General features: G+C 51.0%; 1 protein-coding gene across 1 annotated transcript in view; it reads left to right on the forward strand.

Moving 5' to 3' along the window:
• Positions 1-21730, forward strand: part of CASQ1 (calsequestrin 1) — a 36067-nt gene extending 14337 nt beyond the window's left edge. Inside the window, exons 4-11 of the mRNA XM_038382882.2 lie at positions 519-630; positions 3786-3859; positions 4372-4502; positions 9670-9715; positions 12418-12472; positions 13150-13250; positions 19692-19766; positions 20473-21730. Coding sequence (XP_038238810.2) covers positions 519-630; positions 3786-3859; positions 4372-4502; positions 9670-9715; positions 12418-12472; positions 13150-13250; positions 19692-19766; positions 20473-20619 — 741 coding nt within the window. The 3' untranslated portion in view covers positions 20620-21730. The remainder of the gene's footprint in view (positions 1-518; positions 631-3785; positions 3860-4371; positions 4503-9669; positions 9716-12417; positions 12473-13149; positions 13251-19691; positions 19767-20472) is intronic.
• The last annotated feature ends 931 nt before the right edge of the window (positions 21731-22661 follow it).

Consider the following 22661-nt stretch of genomic DNA (forward strand, 5'->3'; position numbering starts at 1 on the left):
CCAGGAGTCCTGGTTCCATGTCCTCTGCTCCAACCACTAGACCCCACTCCCTTCCTAGAGCTGAGAATAGAACCCAGGAGTCCTGACTCCCAGCCTCCTCTCCCCTCAGCCATGCACACTCCAACCACTAGCCACCACTCCCTCCCAGTGCTGTAGCTAGAACCCAGGAGTCCTGACTCCCATGCCTGGGTCTTCCCCACTAGCACATGCTGTGTCCCCTCATTTGGCCTGGATGGCTGAAGAATGCAGGCTCTGCGTGACCCACAGGCCTTGTCCCTTGTTCCCATAGATGGGACTTGCCAAACCCCTTGGGTTGCCCCGGTGCACTGAGACTCACAGGCCAGGTGCAAAGACGTATTGAAACGACTCCAAGCAAGAGCTGCGGCTGAGTCCCGGTGCCTTGGGCAGCCCAGGGGCGATGCCGTGCCCCACCCTCCCCTCCTGCAGAGCTGGCTCCCTGGGTGTGGGGATGGGGTTTCCCAGGGTTGGGTGCTGAGCTCCCGCTGCCCCCCTTGCAGGTGCTGGAAGACCCGGTGGAGTTCATCGAGGGAGACCGTGAGCTCCAGGCCTTTGATAACATTGAAGACGAGCCCAAGCTCATTGGCTACTTCAAGAACGAGGAATCAGAACGTACGTAGGTGGCGACCGGGGTCCCTGCGCTGGTGGGACCCCACCCTCCCCGGGCCCAGCCCCCCAGCCCAGGCTGCGTTGTTGCTATCGGCTGCAGAGAGCTGGGAGCTTCCTCCAAGCAATGCCGAGGGAGTCATTAGCAGGCTGTCTAAGGGCTGCTGGGGAAGTGTGAGTGGTTGGATAAACCTCCACGGCAGAGCGGCAAGAGCCACAGCAGGGCTGGGAGTTTCTGCCAGGGCGGGGATCTGGTCCCTGTGCTCCCAGTGTCAGCTACAGGAAAATCTCTCGTCTCTGCCAGGGTCAGGGCTTGCACCCTCTGCAAGCTGCAGCCAGTAGGAGGTGACATAACCAAACACAGCCGCCGAGGAGGTGGGGCTGACAATACAGTAGGAGGCACTGTCCTCTCTGACTCGGTGCTGTCCTCAGTGCCCCAGTGAGTTGCTAGGGGGCGCTGTGCAGCTGGGAGTGGTGTGGGTGACTCAGTAGGGGGTGCTCTCTCCTCTGATGCTCACTCCAATGCCCCAGCAGGGCTGTACTGATGGAGGTGTTGCGTGATGCCAAATACAAACTGAGGGCCTGACCACTCGTACGTCATTTAAGATCCCCTGGGACTTTTTGTAAAAGCTGAGCTGTCATTCCTTGTGTCCAGGCCAAACCCCAGCTCAGGTGATTCCACGGTCCCGCCTCCATCACCCCAATCTCCTGCAGCTTCACTTCCTGCACTGAACTGTTTTGTGTGGCTGTTAAACAGCTGCCACATCCCACCCCGGAGGTGGCTGCATTGCAATGCTGGATGAGCAATCCTGTGCAGCATTGCAGTGTGCTGTTAAACAGCTGCCACATCCCACCCCAGAGGTGGCTGCATTGCAGTGCCGAGTGAGCGATCCCTGCGCAGCATTGCAGTGTGCTGTTAAACAGATGCCATGCTCCAGCCCTGAAGCAGGAACTCACCCTTCTTTGTAAGCTCCTTGTGAACTTTCTGGAGACAAAATGCTATGGAAAAGTCTCCCCTGTTGGGCCCAGTCCCTGAGCCCTTCCTGGTGCAGCCCCAGTGCCGTGACAGCAGGGCCAATTTCGTCCCATCCAACAACCCAGTCGGAAGGTAACCGAGAGCAAATTCTCATTGCTGCTGTTTTGAATCCAGACACATTATGAGCTAACAGCCCAGCAGCCTCTTGCCAAGCTCCGATTAGGGCCTGCCATCTCGCCAGCATTAAGTGAGCTTAACCCATCAGATCCCCTCACAGCTCCACTCACCTCGTACAGAATGAGGTGCTCGGCCCCGGAGCCATTCCAGGCACAGTTCCCTTCCTGGTAGGATACGTTGTATCCCCAAGGATGAGGGGATCCGCCTGCCCGCTCTAGATTAACCCTCGCTTCAGATCCCCCATCCCCACCCTGTCAGCCTCAGCAATTCCACTGCTTTCCATGCCACATGCTCCTCTCTCTCCTACAGGATCCCAGCCCAATTCCCCCCATCCCCTCCAGAGGCCCAGACCCAGCCTCCCTTATGGCTAGTTTCGCCACTGCTCAGCTAAGAACTGAGCCAGATGTTCACCCCACATCTAACGAGTCTGAAAGAGTCGACACATTTAAAACAGAGGAAACCCAGGTCATGACTGGACACGGCGCATGGTTCACCTGTGGAACTCATTGCCACATGGTTTCATTGAGGTCAGCAATTATCAGGATTGAAATAAAGTGTGGGCATTGATATGAGTGACTCAGAGTCATGTGAGAGGGGAAGAAAATAAAGAGGGGATCGACAATAAACTCGCCTGCTTCACTGATGGTGCTAAGGCGAAGGTAAGTTACTCCATAAATTGTCCGCTGGATGGAGTCTCTTACTCCTTCCTACAAGGAGCTGGGACTGGCCACTGCTGCAGAGTGTGGTGCCCCACGGTTGGGTGCTCCGAGCTGTGGCATGGGGGCTGTAATGACGACGAGTGCTCAGGGCCTCGTTAGACTGTCCCACCCTGACTGAGGGGGGGAATAACACCTCCTCCTGCCATTGCCACCACTTCCCATCCAGCCCTGGCTGCTTCTCTTGGCATCTCCCAGCCACGAGGGGTCCAGCCCCAGGCCGTGAGCAGAGTCCCATCCCCTCGTGCTGGTGCATCTTCAGGGGGACTCTTGCAGGGTGAGCAGAATGCATACGTGTAGCCGGCTAATAAGGCCAGGGGAGGCTAAACCCAGCCACACTGTCGTCCAGACAGCAGAGCAAGGGGCCACCCAGCTTCCCTAACTGGGGCAACCCAGCAGCTAGGGTGTAAGCCCAGCAGGGGGAACCCCAGAGTGCCCAAGGTCGGACAGATTTCCCCCATCGGTGCCTCAGAGAGCTGGAGGCAATGGGTGAGCAGAGATCTGTCCCAGGCAGCCAGGGAGACCCTTCAAATTAGGCATCAGAAGAGCGGTGGAGGTGCTAGAAACGCTCAGAAATTTACCAGTCAGCCGCTCTGGGCTGGAGAGGGGTCTAGCCAGAGTCTGGCCTTCTGCGTTCTCTGTGCAGAGTATGAATTGGTGGCTGGGGTCGGGATGGGGGAGGCAAGGCTGGTGGGTTCTGTCCCCATTTCTGAGAGGAAAGCGTGGCCATAAAAGTGGAACCGGGTGCTCTTGGGTTCCTTCCCTTCTGTGTGACCCTGGACAAGTCCCTGCCCAGATTTGTGCCTCAGTTTCCTCTTGGGTGAGGTATTAATGGAAGATGTGGGAGTCAGGAGTACTGCGTGATTTGGAAGCAGTTTTACTGATGAATTCATGGGTTGATTTTGAGACATGTAGGTGGGAGCCGCAGCAGAAGTAGGTGTTATTATGTTTAATAATAAGTAACTAATTAATTGGCGGATCAATCAACACATGCAAAGCATGTCAGACCTGAGAAGAGAGGAGGCATGGAGAGGGGAAGGGATGTTATGACTGGAATGCCCCCCACATTAGGAATGAGCAGGCCTTTGTCCCATCTAGTGGCTGACCTATGGCAGGAGATAAGAGTCTACTGCAGCTGCTTGTTAAGAGTTGCTGGATGCTCACACTGTTAGTACAGAAGGTCCTGAGTTCAGTTCCGGTTGATGACCCTAGTTGGGGCAGTTGCTGGTCCAGCCCTGGCTGTGGGCATTCACAGCCCTATACCCATGACCCCATGGCTCTGTCTCTTTCAGATTTCAAGGCCTTTGTGGATGCAGCTGAGGAGTTCCATCCATACATCCCCTTCTTTGCAACCTTTGATGGCAAGGTAGGTGCAAGGGGGAGCATCCAGCTAGTGATGGGGCAGGGCCAAGCAATGTCGAATGGGGAAGGGGAAGCTTGTGTAACCTCCAGGAAGCAAAAGACCCTTATTTGAGGGGAGGGGATCCTTCCCTCTCCCTCTTCCCATGTCTGAGCTCTATGAGCATCTGCTGCCAAAGCGAATGGGCCTGGAATAACACTGTTGGCTACTGGAGTAAGGCAGGGCAGGGTCAGGCATGATTCCCCTGCTGCCAAGCACAAACTGCTCCGGCTGCAATTGGGGGGAGCTGCCTGGGATGTGGGGGAATCAGGGCCAACAGACCCATCTCATGCCAGCTCGTTGGCAGCACAGCATACAGATCAGGATCAGGCCCCATCGCTCCCGCCCCTTCCACAGCAGCAAGGGAAGGAGCCCGCGGGACTGAGGCAACTGCTGGGGGTGGGGAGAGGTTTCCTATGGTTCACAGTAACCAGGCCACAGACGCCCCTCGCTCACTGGCCACTGCCCTCCCATTGCAGGTGGCCAAGAAGCTGACCCTGAAGCTGAACGAGATCGATTACTACGAGCCGTTCATGGACAAGCCTGTCACCATCCCTGACAAGCCCAACAGTGAGGAGGAGATCGTGCAATTCATCGAGGAGCACAAGAGGTAGGGGGCTGCCAGCCGCGGGATAGGTCAGAGCCCCATTAGGGCAGGAGGATGGCCTAGTGCTTCAGACACCGGGCTGAGACTCCGGATGCCTGGCTTCCATTCTGACTCCCTGTCTGATCACGGGAGGGCCACCCGGGTCTACATTTTCTGATGTGACTGGTGATTTGGGGGATCTCCGCTGCTGTTAGGCACCCGCCCCCCTGGAAACCAGACCCCATTACGGTGTGCACAGGTGGGCACCTGAATTCACCAGGCTTTAGAAAACGGCCATCTTAAGCACTTCATGCCTCCGTTTCCCCACCTGTTGCCTGGGGAAACTTTGCCTGAAGGGCAAAGAGGCCAGAAGGTCCCCTACACCGGGGCTCCTGTAGGCAGCCAGGGCTGGGGAAGGTGGACAGAGTTGGCTGAAGGGGCGCACAGCTAGGGAGACATAATCATTAAACTTCCCAGCTGGACAGCTAAGGAAACCATGTCCAGGCTCGGAGAGGGGGCAGCACGTCTTCAGGGGTGAATGCCAGCCTGGGCTGTGAGGACTGTGTTGCTGGATGTGGCAGGTTACATAGACAGAGAACACAGTGTGTCCCCCTCAGCCCCTTGGGCCTGCAGCACTGGTCTGGAACAGGCTGCCTGCTGGGGTTTGAACCCTCCGGGAAGGCGTCTCGGAGGGGACTGGCCTGGAACCAGAAAGCAAAGCAATCAGCAAAAAAATAACTGAAAGTGCGGGCCAGCATTTCCCAATTCTGCCAGCTGGGATGGGCTGGGTAGGTGGGGCTTACAGGAGGGGGAAGGGGTATAGGTCAGCACCTGGCGATGGGAGTAGGTGGGCCAGGTGGGAGCTTGTGATGGGAGACATCTCTCAGGGGGGCCAGGTTCCTCATGACAGAGAGAGAGAGTAGTGATTGGGTGTGGAAGGGCACAGTCGGTCGTGCCATGGAGCCAGTCAGTCACTAGGGGACGTTACAGTCAGGCACAGAAAGGAGCTGCAGATTTCAGAGTAGCAGCCGTGTTAGTCTGTATCCGCAAAAAGAACAGGAGGACTTGTGACACCTTAGAGACTAACACATTTATTAGAGCATAAGCTTTTGTGGGCTCCAGCTCACTTCATCGGATGCATAGAATGGAACATATAGTATATATGTATATATAGTATATATATACATACAGATAAGTTGGAAATTACCAAACAAACTGTGAGAGGCTAATTAGTTAAGATGAGCTATTATCAGCAGGAGAAAAAAACAACGTTTGTAGTGATAATCAAGATGGCCCCCTTAGACAGTTGACAAAAAGGTGTGAGGATACTTAACATGGGGAAATAGATTCAATATGTGTAATGACCCAGCCACGCCCAGGCTCTATTCAAACCCAGTTAATGGTATTTAGTTTGCATATTAATTCAAGCTCAGCAGTTTCTTGATGGAGTCTGTTTATGAAGCTTTTCTGTTGCAAAATTGCCATCCTTAAATCTTTTACTGAGTGGCCAGAGAGGTTGAAGTGTTCTCCTACCAGGTTTTGAATGTTATGATTCCTGATGTCTGATTTGTGTCCATTTATCCTTTTACATAGAGACTGTCTGGTTTGGCCAATGTACATGGCAGAGGGGCATTGCTGGCACATGATGGCATATATCACATTGGTAGATGCGAAAGTGAACGAGCCCCTGATGGAGTGATTAATGTGATTAGGTCCTATGATGGTGTCATAGAATAAATATGTGGACAGAGTTGGCATCAGGCTTTGTTGCAAGGATAGGTTCCTGGGATAGTGTTTTTGTTGTGTGATATGTGGTTGCTGGTGAGTATTTGCTTCAGTTTGGGGGGCCTGTAAGTGAGGACTGGTCTGTCTCCCAAGATCTGTGAGAGTGAGGGATCATTTTTCAGGATAGGTTGTAAGTGGCTCATGACAGGGAGCTACAGTTCATTTTGACCTACAGCTACACTCGGTCACCTTGGGAAGCTCCAGGCAGTTGTAACAGGGAGCTACAGTCGGTCATGAGGATCACCATGAGGAGCTACAGCCTGCTATGATTTCGAGCTGCAGTTGAACTTGATGAGGAGGGAGCTGCCACTGGCTGCCATGGGGCATTAGGCAGCTGCCACGAGGAGTCAGTTGCCATTGGGAGTTAGTTGCCATGGAAAATTAGTTGCCGTGGGGAGTTAGGGTTGATGGTGCAAGGGAATGATCCCGATGGGGAGATACTGCGGCTGGCTTGCCATGGGGAGCAGGGCTGCCCGGCACATCCCGGCACAGACACTGGTTTCCCCATTGGATGCCTATGGCTGGGGCTGGGATACACGTTTGCCCAGCCTGACAACAGCTCTGTTTCTATGGCTGCGGCAGAGAAAGGAAATTCTCCTGCTGCCATAGAAACATGGCCCTGGGTTGGCGCAGAGTCTGTCTCCCAGGAGGGGGCTGGGCACCTGGTTACTTCTGGGGCCTCCATGGAGCAAAAGCCCCTTCTTCCCCCTAAGGGACCCTCCTCCTGCAAAGGCAGTGATGTGATCCACACCCAGCCACTAGCCCGTCATAACCAGATCCGCTCCGGCTGGGGGATTTGCCCAGAGAGACCTCCTACCCCTGCCCTCCACTAGGGGGAGCTGCTGTGATTTCCAGGGGGCGGGGCCATTGGAGCTTAATTATTGTGTCCCCCCAGCTGCCCAAGCCACGCCCTCTCCTCTGACAGCTCTGCCCACTTTTTCCCAGCCCAGGCTGGCCCTGGGGTCCCGGTGGGAGAGGGGGTTTCAGCTGCTTTGTCCTTCTGGGGCCTCCCCCATGACAGACTTTCTTGGAGCCAGCCCTATTGTCCTTCTCCTCCATGTCCCCTCTAGAGCCCTCCCAGCTGAGATTCAATTCCAAGGCTCTGACCACTTGTCACTAAATATCCTGTGGCACTTACGCAAGGTGTGGGGATGTTACTCTAGGGTCCTGACCTAATTCCCACTTGGATCATTACGGCCGCTGCACGCGGTCAGTTAGAGACAGGATTCCCCTTCATTTCCTGCCCTAAACTGCTGTGCTGTGTGGCTGTGACACAGCAACTGTGTCCCACCCCAGAGACGACTGCATTTTCAGCAGTGGGTGAGTGATCCCTCTGCAGCATTGCTGTGTGACTGTTAAATGACAATACTGCCTCACCCCAGAGGTGGCTGCATTTCAGCAGCAACCAAAGCATACCTCCGCATGCAGGGCACAGAAAGCACAGTGGTTGGGGGCAGCTTGCCTGGCTTCTGCCCATGTTGACTGAGGATAAAGGGATTCCAACACCTAGGGCTATGGAGCCAGCACTAACCTCCCTACAGAAGGAGAGGGAGTTGCTATGGAGATTCATCCAGTCTGATTCTCACTTATGCTGTCGAGCCCTTCCCCCGACCCCCCCTACAATGGGTCTCTCCAGAGGGCATCGAGCAGGCACAAGGGTCCTGTTCCCAGGATAGGTTTCAGAGTAGCAGCCGTGTTAGTCTGTATTCGCAAAAAGAAAAGGAGTACCCGTGCACCTTAGAGACTAACAAATTTATTAGAGCATAAGCTTTCGTGAGCTATAGCTCACTTCATCGGATGCATCCGATGAAGTGAGCTATAGCTCACGAAAGCTTATGCTCTAATAAATTTGTTAGTCTCTAAGGTGCCACAGGTACTCCTTTTCTTTTTGTTCCCAGGATAGCAGGTGGAGCAGGGCGTGCTGCACTGTGGCTATTCCCTGCTTCTTGGGGAGCAGAGTGTAGATTAGAGCAGCCCTGAGGCTGTTCTAACCGACACTGGATCTGAAAGCCAAATTAACCCACCCCCGTCCCGGTGCAGGAACTGAGGAGCTGAGAATCAGGGCCCTACATTTTCAGGCCAGAAGGAGCCCCCCATGCTCGTCTAGTGTGACCTGGGTCACACAGGCCGGAGCACTTCACCTCGCGACTCCAAGGGTCTGTCGTGCTTGCTGTTCCCCCCGCCCCTGGGCACTGGGAGCTAAGGGGTTAACAGCCCAGCTCTGCACCCCCGAGCAGATTACATTTCTGGACAGGGATGTTCCCGACACATTGTCCTGGCTGCCTGTTCACTCTAATCCCCTCGGATCAAACTGCCACTCCCCTCCCTCCCCCACCCAGCGACCTCAATACAGAGCAGCCCAGAGAAGGGAAAGGCAAGGGGATGGGAGTGATGGGAGTCCCGCTTCCCCTGGACTAGGGCCCAGCCCTCCATGGCATCATCTGGGGGCCAGCTAACAGGGGTCGGGTTGGGGGGCAGGTGCGATGACTCAGGGACTGTGGGAGGCAGCGGTGGGGTGACATGAGGGAAGGAAGATTCCCCTTGGGGCGGGCCCTCTCCCATGCTTGGCGGTATCCCTGCCGCACCCTCCTCTAGGGGCCCTGATGGATTGACGTTCTCGCAGCACAGAGGCTCAGGAGCATAGGGCATGGCTCTGCGATGTAGATCCCCAGGGCCAGATCTTTGCTTTTGTTCCATTTTACTGCCATGGTGCGTGAGGCCCTGCCACTCCCTGACTCACGCTAAAAGCTGGCGGATCAGGGACTTTGGTTGTCATGGCAGCTGCTTTTTATTCCATCAAATAGCTCGGCAGTTACTTCCCAACTGGATTGTGTTAGATTTTGTGCTGCTTTGTTCCCTTTTGTATCTCTCCATCCGCCTTTGTCTCTTTCACTGTCTCTACCCTACTTGTTGCAAAATTTGGCTCACAGTTTCAAATGCCCAAAGTTTAGCACCACACAGACCCAGCAGCTGTGTTCTCCCACCATAGGATACAAGAACTGAACCTTAGGAGCCCTGTTCTCTAACCACTAGACCACACTCCCACCTAGAGCTGGCAATACAACCTAGGAGTCCTGCCCTCCGGCTCCCTTTCACTAACCACTACCCCATATTTCCACCCTGCATGGGGCATAGAACCCAGTAGTCTTGACTTTTATGCCCCCTGCTTTAACCATTATACAACTCTCCCTTTCAAAGCTAGGAGCAGAATCCAGGCACCATGACTTCCAGTCCCTTGCTCAGCCCAAGAGAAATTAAACTCTGAGGACCACTCTTGCCCCATGGAGGAGCATGGACTTAGCAGATGCCACCTAACTACCTGGGGCATGCCCGATGGGTGCTGGGTTTCTGCGGGCCTTCATCCCTCACACACTCCCTCAAAGCAGCCTCTGTTGTTATCTTGCAGGTCAACACTGAGGAAGCTCAAGCCAGACAGCATGTATGAGACCTGGGTAAGTCCAGAGAGTGCCTGGCATCACGTGAGGTTAGTGCTGTGGCATGGCCAGTCAGGGGCCCAGCTCCTTGCCAGCCAGCCATCTAACCCACCCAAGCATGGCACTGAACCTGCACCATGAGCCTCTTGGGTCCCTCCAGCCTGCCCCCAGCCTCCAAATGACATGCTGTTAGTAGCATTGCTGGGGTGCCTGAAAGCATACTGCATCGAACCCTGGAGAATGTCCCCAGGGTGCAATCATGGATTGGCCCCCCAGGATTAACTAGACGGGATCAAGTAGCTCTTTCCCTATCTCTGATTTCTTTCAACTCCTGAAGTTCATGCTAATTTCTCCCATGATCCTTAACTCGAGCAAATCTCCAGTGGAAGCCACCGGGTCCAATCCTTGATGAACTCTTCGGGCCTGATTCTCCCATGCCCTATATCTTGTACCATCCTTTACATCTGTGCCAAGTGGGTATGGAATGTTACCAGATCATAATGGCAGCACTTTACACCCATTTTGCACTGATGTATATGTCTGCATGAAAGGCAGGGGAAACGGAGAATCAGACCCAATGAGTTAAGGACTCAGCTGAGATTGGGTCTATTCTTTATTCAGTTCCTTAAATGCACCACACACATATTTGTGACCAGATTCTTAGCTGACGTAGAGCAGAATAGTTCTAGCTACATAAATGCTGCTACACCGATTTACACCAGCTGAGGATCTGACTCTTAAAAACCTTATGAAAAAATATATTAAAAAATCCCATGAACTGGACACATTTATGCCCTTTAATAAAAGCATACAGCTGATTCATTAAATAGTCCGTGAAGTTAGGTGCCTAATACCTTAGGGTCTGGGCCTCCGTGTCCAGCTGTTGGTGCCCACAATATACATGGTTGGGGAAGGGCGCGTGGAGGTATGTTAAAGATTTAGAAACCTAAATAATAGAAATGATGTCATGGATTTTTCCTCATTTCCATCAAAACTCTTTTTCTGTTTAGATTTAGATCACTTTCTGTTTCTTCAGCAGCTAAAGGCTTCAGTTTGGGCTGGTGCAGGAAAAAGAAGAAAGTGAAATGGCTAGACAATGAGTAGAAAATGAAATTGACTAGAAAGGGAAACTGACCTGAAATGACAAGACAAGTGAAAATGAGCAGAAACTGACAGACCAAATTAAATGTTTTACATACTTTCTGTTTTAACAACCTGCCATGGTGTCATTAGCACCGGGAAGGGAATTTGTTTTCTAAACAAATACAGGGGCCAAACTTCACACTAAAATCAGGCATCTGAATCTAGACATAGACAACTGAATAATGGTTTGATTTCTCAGAAGTTCTGAACCTAACTTCAATAGCAGTTCTGCACGCTCAGAAAATCAAAGCACCCAGATTGAAAATGTGGGCTCTTATTTTAGCCCAGCCATGTCCCCATTATGTATTTGATATTTTTTTAAATCACAAAGATAGGGGTGATTTTGTAAGATATTTTCCCCTTTAAAAGTCTATTGTCACCTCTGTCTTTCATATGTGTGCCTATTGCCAATATGGTTTATAGTACATATAACAAATAGCTAGGAAATAGACTCTGTACATTTCCTGCATGTGACAACATCCAGTAATAAACACTAACCCGAAAATATCACTTGGCCTGTTACTTTCTAAGCTGCATTATTCTTTGGTTTGTAGGTGTTCTCTCTGTGTGTCTATTGGAGGGAGAGGTTAATGCTATGGGGTATATGTATGTGTGTGTGGTGTATCCAATATGTTTGTCTGCGCACATGTAATTGTGCTTCTGCATGTGTGTATATGTGTGTGCACATATGCTGTGTATGTGTCTGGTTTGTGCAGAATGTGTGTACGTGTGATTTGCATATGTGTGGTGTGTTTGCATATCTGAGACTATGTCAATACATGCCTCTTTCTTTGGGTGGGACATGTATTCCTGTAGTTGTCTGCATGTATTGCATATGTGTGAATGCACAGAGATCTGTGTGTGTCTGTGTACACTTGCCAAGGTGTGTGCATGTGTGTGTACATATATCCTCCTTATGTGTGTAATGCACAACAAAGTAGGGCCACTTCCATAAGCCTGTGTGTATATTTGTGTGTGGGTTTTGACACGTGCATATAGATTTTTGTGAATGTAAATCGTTTGGGTGCACTTGGCATGTAGGTGTATTTTCATAGGAGGCTGTTGAGCATATGGTGCAGTTACTAGTGAATGTACATGAGTATGGTGGTGTGGGGGTAGGCACGTGGATGTGGGCGGGGAGTAGTCCTTGGAGCTTTGATTTGACTATGTATGGATGTGTCTGTACCGGACGCGTGAATGGGCTGTGTACATTTGCATTCAGGTGTATACTGGGCTGTGAATGGCCTGTGTTGAGGTTGAATGAGGTGTGTGAGCTTGCATAAGGTTTGCATTGGGGGCACTGATAAATGTGCATGGGTTTGTGAATGGGGGTGAGTTTGCATTGGGGCACTGATGGGCATGAATGGAGGTGTGAATGGGGTGTGCACATCTGCATTCACGTGCAAGCAGGGCTGTGGGTGAGTGTGCAGATCTGTCCATCTCCCAACTGATCCTCTGACCTGAACACACTCTGCACCCAACTCCTCTCTATTTGCACGGGGGGTCTGACACCCCCACACACAACAGGAAGGTGGATGCATCTGGTGACCAGTGACTCTCTCTGCTCCGCTCCCCAGGAAGATGACATGGACGGAATCCACATTGTGGCCTTTGCAGAGGAGGATGATCCTGGTAAGAGCTGCCGCTGATCACTGCACAGAGACCCAGAGTGGCTGAGCAGAGCACCAGGGGCACTGCACCACCCCAGGGAGGCACTCTATTGGCCCAGGGCGCAGCATCCTCCAATGAGGGGTGCTTGACAGTCCCAGGAGGGGCCCTCTATGCTCTGAGGGGCATTGCTCCATTATGGGGCCGGGGGGATGCAGAAGTCTGGCTGCTGGGAAGGGCGCACAGCAGGGGAACAGGCAGCGGGAGCAGGTGCGGCTGGTACCACTCGAAGGTCAGGTGAAATAGACACATGAAGGTGGCACCAGGGCAAAGGGGCGGCAGCAAGTGAGTATCAGCCTGTGTCTGATTCATTGCAGGGTGGGCACAGCCCTCTCCCTCTCCTCCCCAACCTGCCTCTGAGCTGGAATGCTCAGCTATTGGGGGAGGAGAAGCAGGAGCTGGAGCAGGTTGCATGGGAGGTGTTCATAATCTGGGAGCGAGCTGGAGTTGGGGGTGTTATTGTGTAGGGAGAGAGGGTTTAGGCTGGGGTGCTTGGCATGCAGCGGGAGGGCGGCCAGTGAGAGGGCAGTTGGGAGGGGAGGTGGCCTAACCCCTGGAGCTCACAATGCTCAGCCTGGCTTCCTGGGGCAGCGGCCTCTTGCCCTTGCCTGGTCCCTCACCCCCCTGCTCTCCGGGCGCAGACGGTTACGAGTTCCTGGAGATCCTGAAGGACGTTGCCCAGCACAATACAGACAATCCCGACCTGAGCATCATCTGGATCGACCCAGAGGACTTTCCCCTGGTACGTGGTGCCCATGCGTTCCAGAGCCGCTGTCAGTGGCTCGCTGGTGGCCAGCGGGAGGCATAGGCGCAGCTGCAGGCTGAGGGTAGAATTGGTAAGATTCTAGATAGATAGATTCATAGATACTAAGGTCAGAAGGGACCATTCTGATCATCTAGTCCGACCTCCTGCACAGCGCAGGCCACAGAATCTCACCCACCCACTCCTATGAAAAATCACCATGTCTGAGCTACTGAAGTCCTTAAATCATGGTTCAAAGACTTCAAGGAGCAGAGAAGCCTCCCTCAAGTCAACCATGCCCCATGCTACAGAGGAAGGCGAAAAAACCTCCAGGGCTCTCCAATCTGCCCTGGAGGAAAATTCCTTCCCAACCCAAATATGGCAATCAGCTAAACCCTGAGCATATGGGCAAGATTCACCAGCCAGATACCCAGGAAAGAATTTTCTATAGTAACTCAGATCCCATCCATCTAATATCCCATCTCAGGGGATTTGGCCTATTTACCCTGAATATTTAAAGATCAATTACTTACCAAAATCCCATTATCCCATCATACCATCTCCTCCATAAACTTATCGAGTAGAATCTTAAAACCAGATAGATCTTTTGCCCCACTGCTTCCCTTGGAAGGCTATTCCAAAACTTCATCCTCTGATGGTTAAAAACCTTCGTCTGATTTCAAGTCTAAACTTCCTGGTGGCCAGTTTATACCCATTTGTTCTTGTGTCCACATTGGTACTGAGCTTAAATAATTCCTCTCCCTCTCCTATATTATCCCTCTGATATTTATAGAGAGCAATCATATCTCCCCTCAACCTTCTTTTAGTTAGGCTAAACAAGCCAAGCTCCTTAAGTCTCCTTTCATAAGACCAGTTTTCCATTCCTCGGATCATCCTAGTAGCCCTTCTCTGTACCTGCTCCAGTTTGAATTCATCCTTTTAAACATGGGAGACCAGAACTGCACACAGTATTCTAGGTGAGGTCTCACCAGTGCCTTGTATAACGGTACTAAAACCTCCTTATCCCTACTGGAAATGCCTCTCCTGATGCATCCCAAAACCTCATTAGCTTTTTTCACAGCCATATCACATTGGCAGCTCATAGTCATCCTATGATCAACCAATACTCCAAGGTCCTTCTCCTCTTCCGTTACTTCTAATTGATGCGTCCCCAACTTATAGCTAAAATTCTTGTTATTAATCCCTAAATGCATAAACTTACACTTCTCACTATTAAATTTCATCCTATTACTATTACTCCAGTTTACAAGGTCATCCAGATCCTCCTGTATAATATCCAGATCCTTCTCCGAATTGGCAATACCTCCAGCTTTGTATCGTCTGCAAACTTTATTAGCACACTCCCACTTTTTGTGCCAAGGTCAGTAATAAAAAGATTAAATAAGATTGGTCCCAAAACCGATCCCTGAGGAACTCCACTGGTAACCTCCCTCCAACCTGACAGTTCGCCTTTCAGTAGGACCCGCTGCAGTCTCCCCTTTAACCAATTCCTTATCCACCTTTTGATGTTCATATTGATCCCCATCTTCTCCAATTTAACTAATAATTCCCCATGTGGCACGGTATCAAATGCCTTACTGAAATCTAGGTAAATTAGATCCACTGCATTTCCTTTATCTAAAAAATCTGTTACCTTTTCAAAAAAGGAGATTAGGTTGGTTTGGCATGATCTACCTTTTGTAAAACCATGTTGTATTTTGTCCCATTTACCATTGACTTCAATGTCCTTAACTAATTTCTCCTTCAAAATTTTTTCCAGGACCTTGCATACTACAGATGTCAACTAACTGGCCTGTAGTTACCCGGATCACTTTTTTTTCCTTTCTTAAAAATAGGAACTATATTAGCAATTCTCCAATCATTCGGTACTATTCCTGAGTTTACAGATTCATTAAAAATTCTTGCTAACGGGCTTGCAATTTCAGGTGCCAATTCGTTTAATATTCTGGATGAAGATCATCTGGGCCCCCCCGGTTTAGTCCCATTAAGCTGTTTCAGTTTCGCTTCTACCTCTGATATGGTAATATCTACCTCTATATCCTCCTTCCCATTTGTCATGCTACCATTATCCCTAAGATCCTCTTTAGCCTTATTAAAGACTGAGGCAAAGTATTTGTTTAGATATTGGGCCATACTTAGATTATCTTTAACCTCCACTCCATCCTCAGTGTTAAGCGGCCCCACTTCTTCCTTCTTAGTTTTCTTCTTATTTATAATGGCTATAGAACCTTTTACTATTGGTTTTAATTCCCTTTGCAGGTCCAACTCTACTCGACTTTTAGCCTGTCTCACTTGATCCCTACATGTTCTGACCTCAATTAGGTAGCTTTCCTTGCTGATCCCTCCCATCTTCCACTCCCTGTATGCTTTCTGCTTCTTCTTAAACACCTCTCTAAGATGCTTGCTCATCCAGCTTGGTCTACAACTCCTTCCTATGAATTTTTTCCCCTTTCTTGGGATACAGGCTTCCGATAGCTTCTGCAGTTTTGATTTAAAGTAATCCCAGGCCTCCTCTACCTTTAGATCCATAAGTTCTTCAGTCCAATCCACTTCCCTAACTAATTTCCTTAATTTTTGAAAGTCAGCCCTTTTGAAATCAAAAACCCTAGTTGCAGATTTATTTTTGTTAATCCTTCCATTTAGTTTGAACTGAATTAGCTCATGATCACTTGAGCCAAGATTGTCCCCTACAACCATTTCTTCTATGAGGTCCTCACTACTCACCAAAATTAAATCTAAAATGGCATCCCCTCTAGTTGGTTCAGCAACTACTTGATGAAGGAATCCATCAGCTATCGCATCTAGGAAAATCTGAGCCCTATTATTATTACTAGCACTGGTCCTCCAGTCTATATCTGGGAAGTTAAAGTCTCCCATGATCATGCAGTTCCATTAGTATTTACTTTATTAAAGACATTAAAAAGGGCTGTATCCTATCCAAATTAGATCCCGGAGGTCTATAGCACACCCCAAGCACTACCGTAGGAGAGGCTTTACTAGTTTTCTTCCCCAATGTAATTTTTTGCCCAGACGGACTCTGTCTTATCCATTGCATCGCTTCTTATTTCTTTACATTCTACCTCATCATTGATATACAATGCTACTCCACCCCCTTTACCTTTGTTTCTGTCTTTCCTAAAGAGCACATACCCTTCAATACCTGTAGTCCGTCATGACTACTATTCCACCATGTTTCTGTTATCCCTATAATATCTGGTTTCACTTCCTGCACCAGTAGCTCTAGTTCCTCCATTTTGTTACCTAGACTCCTCGCATTGGTGTACAAACATCTTAATTTTTGCTGTTTGGACTCACTCACATGTAAGAGATCTTCCCCCGCCCTTTCTGAGGGCCTGACTGCCCAGGAACGGAACACCCCGCCAGGGGACCTTTCCGTAAGACACCTGGATCTTGCCTGCTCCGGCCTGCCCAGACCAGGTCGCAACCACGGGTGGGGCCACAGGGCAGGAGGGTAAAGAGGAAGGGCCAGATCCAGCCCTGGTATAATGGCACGGACTCCAGCGCCCTGACCCCAGGGATGAAGTCGGCCCTAGAGCTGTAACAAAATCCCCCGTGCTGTGAGGACAGGGGCTGTATAAATTCTGCCTGCAATGGAGTTATCAAGCGGGACCACCTCATGCACTGTAATAGCCTTCATATGGCATCACACACCCTGATCTACCTCCCCAGCCAGGTGAGCTCACCTCTGTGATAGTCGGCCCCTTGCACCAAGAATCACAGTGATAGTCAGGTTACGCCCAGTCCCAAAGGACCAGTCACTTGCCCCAGGTCACTTGTACCTTAGATGTCACACCAAAGACAATGCTTGTAGCATTGTAGCCAATCCAATAATAAACAATATAAAGATATCTATTAAACGGGAAAAGGAAACGAGAGATATTTACAGGGTTAATCCAGATGAACAAAGATACATAAATGAGTTACAATCGTAAGTGTCAAATGTAATAGAAGCTTCTGTAATCAGCAAGCTCTATATGTCCTTCAGGGCTAACCTAGGCTAAGCAGCTGGGGATCTCTTGCTTGTGCCTAGAACACCTTGCCCCCCGGAGTCCGAGCAGCACAGAGATCCAGTTCCTTCTTGTTAGGGGCTTTTATCCCTTAGCTGAAAACTCAGCTGAAGGTTGGAATCCACTTGCATGACTCGTCTTCACGGGGGGAGAGCAGAACAACCAGTGTCTTTTGTCCTCTTTAACATCCCACAATCTGGTGTCAATGAACCTTTCCCGTTGGACAGAATGTAACACCTTCTGCTGCAGATCAGCACATCACACTGGTTCATGTCTCTCTCCTGTCTGGTGATTTACACAGTCACAGAGACTCACAATACCGCCGCTCAGATATTACCTTAGAATATAGTATACAGATGTTATAAGGGAGATTAATGCTGGAAGCATCTCACCAACATTCAATAACATCTAAACACTGAACACATTCTTCTAATCCCATTTTAATAATACTAACACACAGGTGAGCCAGACTGATTCAAGCTGGGTATTTGGCAGTGGGGACATTGGCATGAGCTGGCACCTGGTCTGCCAGCGTCACAATAGATAGATAAACAGACAGACTCCCTGCCTCTAAGCATCGTTAATGCTCAGTTCTGGCTGGCTGGCAGGGCCTCATTCCTTTCCAGAATACTGACTGCATGGCACCTCTTCTGTGACAGCCAGGAAATATAGCATTAAGGTACATTCCAGCCCCACCAGCCTTAACCCTGGCAGACAGGATAGTGCTCTCTCATCCCAGGTTCTTTGGGGCTCGTGGGGATGCAGTCCATGGGATAGTAAGAGAAATGGTCAGACCTTGTCCTCACTAAGGAAAAGTCTCATTCAGGGCAGACTTGGTGAACTGCCCAGCCAACACCCCAGAGCTGCCAGACATTATCACCCCCTGATCCTTGTCCCAAGGGTCCCTCGGGGACATCACCTGCATTTCCCTCTGCCCAGTAGGGACCTATAACCTCTGCCCCAGATCTCTGCAGCAGGAACACCCCATTGTGCTGCTGTACTCACACAGCCCACAGAGCTCAGCCCAGAAACGAGGGGTCCCACTGGGTGTGGATGCCCCTTTCACATATCACAGTCTGAGCTGTGGTGACCTCCTGCCAGAAGTCATTCCCCAGTCAAACCAGCTGGCCCTGGCCCAGCCACTCCAGGTGTCCCTCCCCCAGCCAATCCAGCTGTCCCAGGTCCAGGTGTCCTCTGGGGCACCTGGCACTGGCCACTGTTGGCAGACAGGATACTGGGCTAGATGGATCTTTGGTCTGACTCAGTCTGGCCATGTTTTGTTCAGCTATTCCAGCCACCCCTAACGCAGTGAGGAGCAGCTGTGGTGCACGCAGACCAATGAGAGAGTCTAGGGCTGTGGGATGCACCAGGCCACATAAAAATAGCAGATATACTTAGTCATTTCTGCCATCTGCTTATCACAGGGCAGCCCTGTCTGAGACACACTGACAGCGCATCCCAGGGGCTCTTGCCCGGTCCAGGAGGCACAGTTAAGGTTGTGGGGCAGGGCTGGTGTTAACTTTGCATTTCCTGGTTTTTCAGTGGGTTAAATGGAGCAAAACTCAATGTTCTGAAAGGGCAAGAAGCCCTTAACTCTGGATTAACAACATTTTGGGCAGTGGATGGATAGATGGAGAGTGACAGAGAGATGGGTGTGTATGGGGTAGATAGATAGATAGATAGATAGATGATAGAGGGGGTGGATGGGAATGACTGGCTGGATGGATAGAGGGGGTGGATGGGGACAGATAGATACATAGATAGGTAGATAGACAGATAGATGATCCTATTATCACAGGTGATAGTGAACTATGTTATTGGAGCCCCAGCTGCTCCGTAGAGCTGTTTTTTGCCAGCAGACCCTCCCGAGAGAACAGGTGTTCCCAATTCCACCTCCTGCCCCTCAGGGTGACTCTGCCTTGAGTACATGGAGGCTAGCTGGGGCCATTTCAGTGTGTTCAGCCCACTCTGTAAATTGCACTGGGCAGCACAGGCTGGGAGCTGGAGCCAGAGGGAACTACACGGTCTGTCTGTGCTTGGCAGCTTCCATAACAAATCCCCTTTCTTATTTCATCTACTTCCCTTTGCCCATCTCAAGGGAGGATCCATCCAGGTGCCCAACATTCTTGCATTCGACCTTGGGGCTGTGCCAAGCTGGTCAGTGTCTGGTTGCAGATGGTGCTTTTAGAATGTGGAATAAAATGAATAGGGGTGTGTCACCGCTGCCCACTGCTGGATGAAACCTGAACAGTTTGATGGTGTGTCATAAGCCCTCTCATGCTAACAACTAATGGGGAGTCTCCATTAGCTCAGGTGGCGGGTGCCGTGGTGCAGAGTAGGCATGGCTTTGTTGCAGTGCTCATGCACCTTTGCTCTTCTTCTCCTGCTCCAGCTGATCCCATATTGGGAGAAGACGTTTGATATCGACCTGTCTCAGCCCCAGATTGGTGTGGTCAATGTCACAGATGTGAGTATACAGACACGCAGGGGCCGCCCGTGTGTCGGAGCCAGGCTGGCTGGGAGTCAGCCTCTGTGCAGTCCCTGGGGATGTGAACCCTGCTGGGTCAAGGGAGCTCAGTGCCCCGCCTCCCTGCAGCCTGTGTTTCAAACGTGTGCCGGAGCTATGCCACAGCCCTGGGGAAATCAGTACTGCTATAGCCCAGCTTGGGGACACGCTTCCAGCATGCTTTGGTCCTGTGTGTTCTGCATGGATTGGTCTGTGTCAGAAATGCCCCGGCACTAGCTCCTCTCAGCATCCTGGCCTCCTCTGTGCAGCTGCTGACCTCTGTGCCCTGCGGAGCGCAAAGGGCCACAGAGGATCCAGCCTGGAGCCTGAATGAATTACGGGCCAGGCTGGAGGCCTCTGTTTATGCCCAGAGCTGGGGACATCCCAGGCTACCCCAGGCCAGCTTCCCCCCTGCACCCGGTCAGTTTGCCCTGGGGGTCACAGGGACCAGGAGAGCTCAGGCCAGGGCCTGATCCTTGGATAGCAATGGGGACAGGGCAGCTGTAAAGTACCGACACCTGCGCCACTTGTCACACAGAGAGACTAGCCACCCTGGATCCAGCACCAGGGGTGACCCTGTCTCCAGCCTCCTGGGCCATCCTGCCCACCCCCACACACATGCACTCCTTCCTTCCCCCGCAAATCACCGCTCCCCCTTCCTCCTCAGGCTGACAGCATCTGGATGCAGATGGACAACGAGGAGGACCTGCCATCCACAGAGGAGCTGGAGGACTGGCTTGAGGACGTACTGGAGGGGGAAATCAACACGGAGGACGACGACGATGATGACGATGACAATGATGATGATGATTAGCTGCCTCTCTGAGGGCATCCCCAGCCTGCCTGACACACAAGGCCAGGCCCCGCCCGGGTCGAACCCCACAGGGGGCTCAGGGGTGGGAGTGATGGGCCCGCGGCCGTGCCAGGGCAAAGAATGCCACCAGACTGTAACAACAATGCCTTTTTATATGGATCTGACCACAGCTGACGTCCCCCGGCCCCACACTACCCCCTGCAGGACACTGACTCCAGAGGGAAGATTGGGCTCACTGGGGACGAATCTCCCACAATAGAGTCCATCTTCCCCCTCTCCCTCCCTCTCTCTCTCTGCAGCCACCCATATGGATTTTGATCTCAATACCTGTGAGTCGGGAGCTGCCAGGTCCCCTGCCGTGAGTGTCCCACTCCGCCCTCTGTGTGTCACGAGCACCTCCTGGCTGGTCTCTTCCCCCTGGTAGAACCGGGAGAGTTTGCTCTTTCCCTGCTGAGGGGCAAGTGTTCACCCAGCCTGAGCCAAACATCGAAGGGGGAGAGTTTCAAAAGCACGGAAGAGCCCATGTCCCATCAGCTTTCATTGTGCTCTTAAATCCCTCCCCTGAATTTAAAGAGGGGAAGTTACAGCCCAACTGGAACATTGTGGGTTAGAACTCAGTCCCTCCCCTCATAAAAGCCAAATGCCCTGAGTTAGAGGAGAATCCCCTTTCTCTCTCAGCATTATAGGGCTCATGACACACAGTAGAACAGCTCCCATTCCAACCACTAGAGGGCAACTGTGTCCTGTACAGACATAGTCAGTCCATTACAAAGCATAAATAAGCCTGCAGGCAAACTGAAGGCCAAATCAGAGGAAATTTGTCCCTTAAAACCACAGTTTGCCAACCTGAGATTAAAATTCACTCTGCATGTCTCTCCTACTGCATAGGCAGCTCATCCCTTCCCCAGTGTTCCTGTGTGGACTTTTAATCAGCGATCTCCGCTGGTTCCATCGCAGCACAATGCACCCTTATCTCCTCCCATGGAACAACACAGTGCCCCTGCAACACACCCTCCTTTGCAGGGGAGCAATCAATGTACAATTTGTATATTTTTAAACAACTTTGTACAGATCAATATTGTAACAACCAACGTGAATAAAAACAAACAGTGAGAACCACCAGGGGTGTCCGGATTGTTTTGTTTATTTGGTTCAAATAATGAGGTGGGTTTTTTCCGGGACCTAGCTGAAGATGCCAGGACTGGACTCTCACGCCATGAGGACTAGTCGATCAGGCACTGGATGGGAAGGAAGCACCGAGCCCACCTTTGGAGGATGTAGGACCCAGCCGCTTCCGAGAAGAACTGAACTGGGGTCTGCACTAAGACCGTCCTGTGCATGAGATGGGGGGAGGGATAACTCAGTGGTTTGAGCATTGGCCTCCTAAACCCAGGGTTGTGAGTTCAATCCCTGAGGGGGCCATTTAGGGATCTGGGGCAAAAATTGGGGATTGGTCCTGCTTTGAGCAGGGGGTTGGACTAGATGACCTCCTGAGGTCCCTTCCAACCCTGATATTCTATGATTCTATGAGTTGGCAGAGGGCTCCCCTCCAGATAATCAGTAACTGAGCTCATTCATGGGTTTGCTTGTCATTATTAAGACTTTGTTTAACCAAATCAGGAGGGGAGCTGTGGTGACTGCATTTTCCTGCAGTGGGCTTTGAAGGGCACCGTACCCTGTCTATCAGCCAGCTCCCTGCTCCTGGGGCCAGGGTCCAAGGGCCAAGTGCAAAACACGGTGGTGGCAGGAGCTACCCAAGCCCAGGGCGTAGGAAACCCAGGAGCGCGACCATTTGAATTTGGCAATTAAGGATGTGCTGGGGAAAATTTAGAATGGCGTTAACCACTTTCCTGGGGTTACAGATATTTTTTTCGTGGGAATGTTTGGGGTTTTTTTTGACAGAGTCAAAATGAAAAATTTTCAGTCTCCTGTTTCCATCCCTCCCACCCCCTTTGCATCCCTGGGAAAACAAGGAGGGGAAAAAAACCAAAAAAGAGAATGGATTTTTATTTGGAATCTAAATGATACAATTTTTCATTTTG

Source organism: Dermochelys coriacea, chromosome 24 (assembly GCF_009764565.3).
Source record: "Dermochelys coriacea isolate rDerCor1 chromosome 24, rDerCor1.pri.v4, whole genome shotgun sequence".
In the NCBI taxonomy this organism is placed as follows: domain Eukaryota; kingdom Metazoa; phylum Chordata; order Testudines; family Dermochelyidae; genus Dermochelys; species Dermochelys coriacea.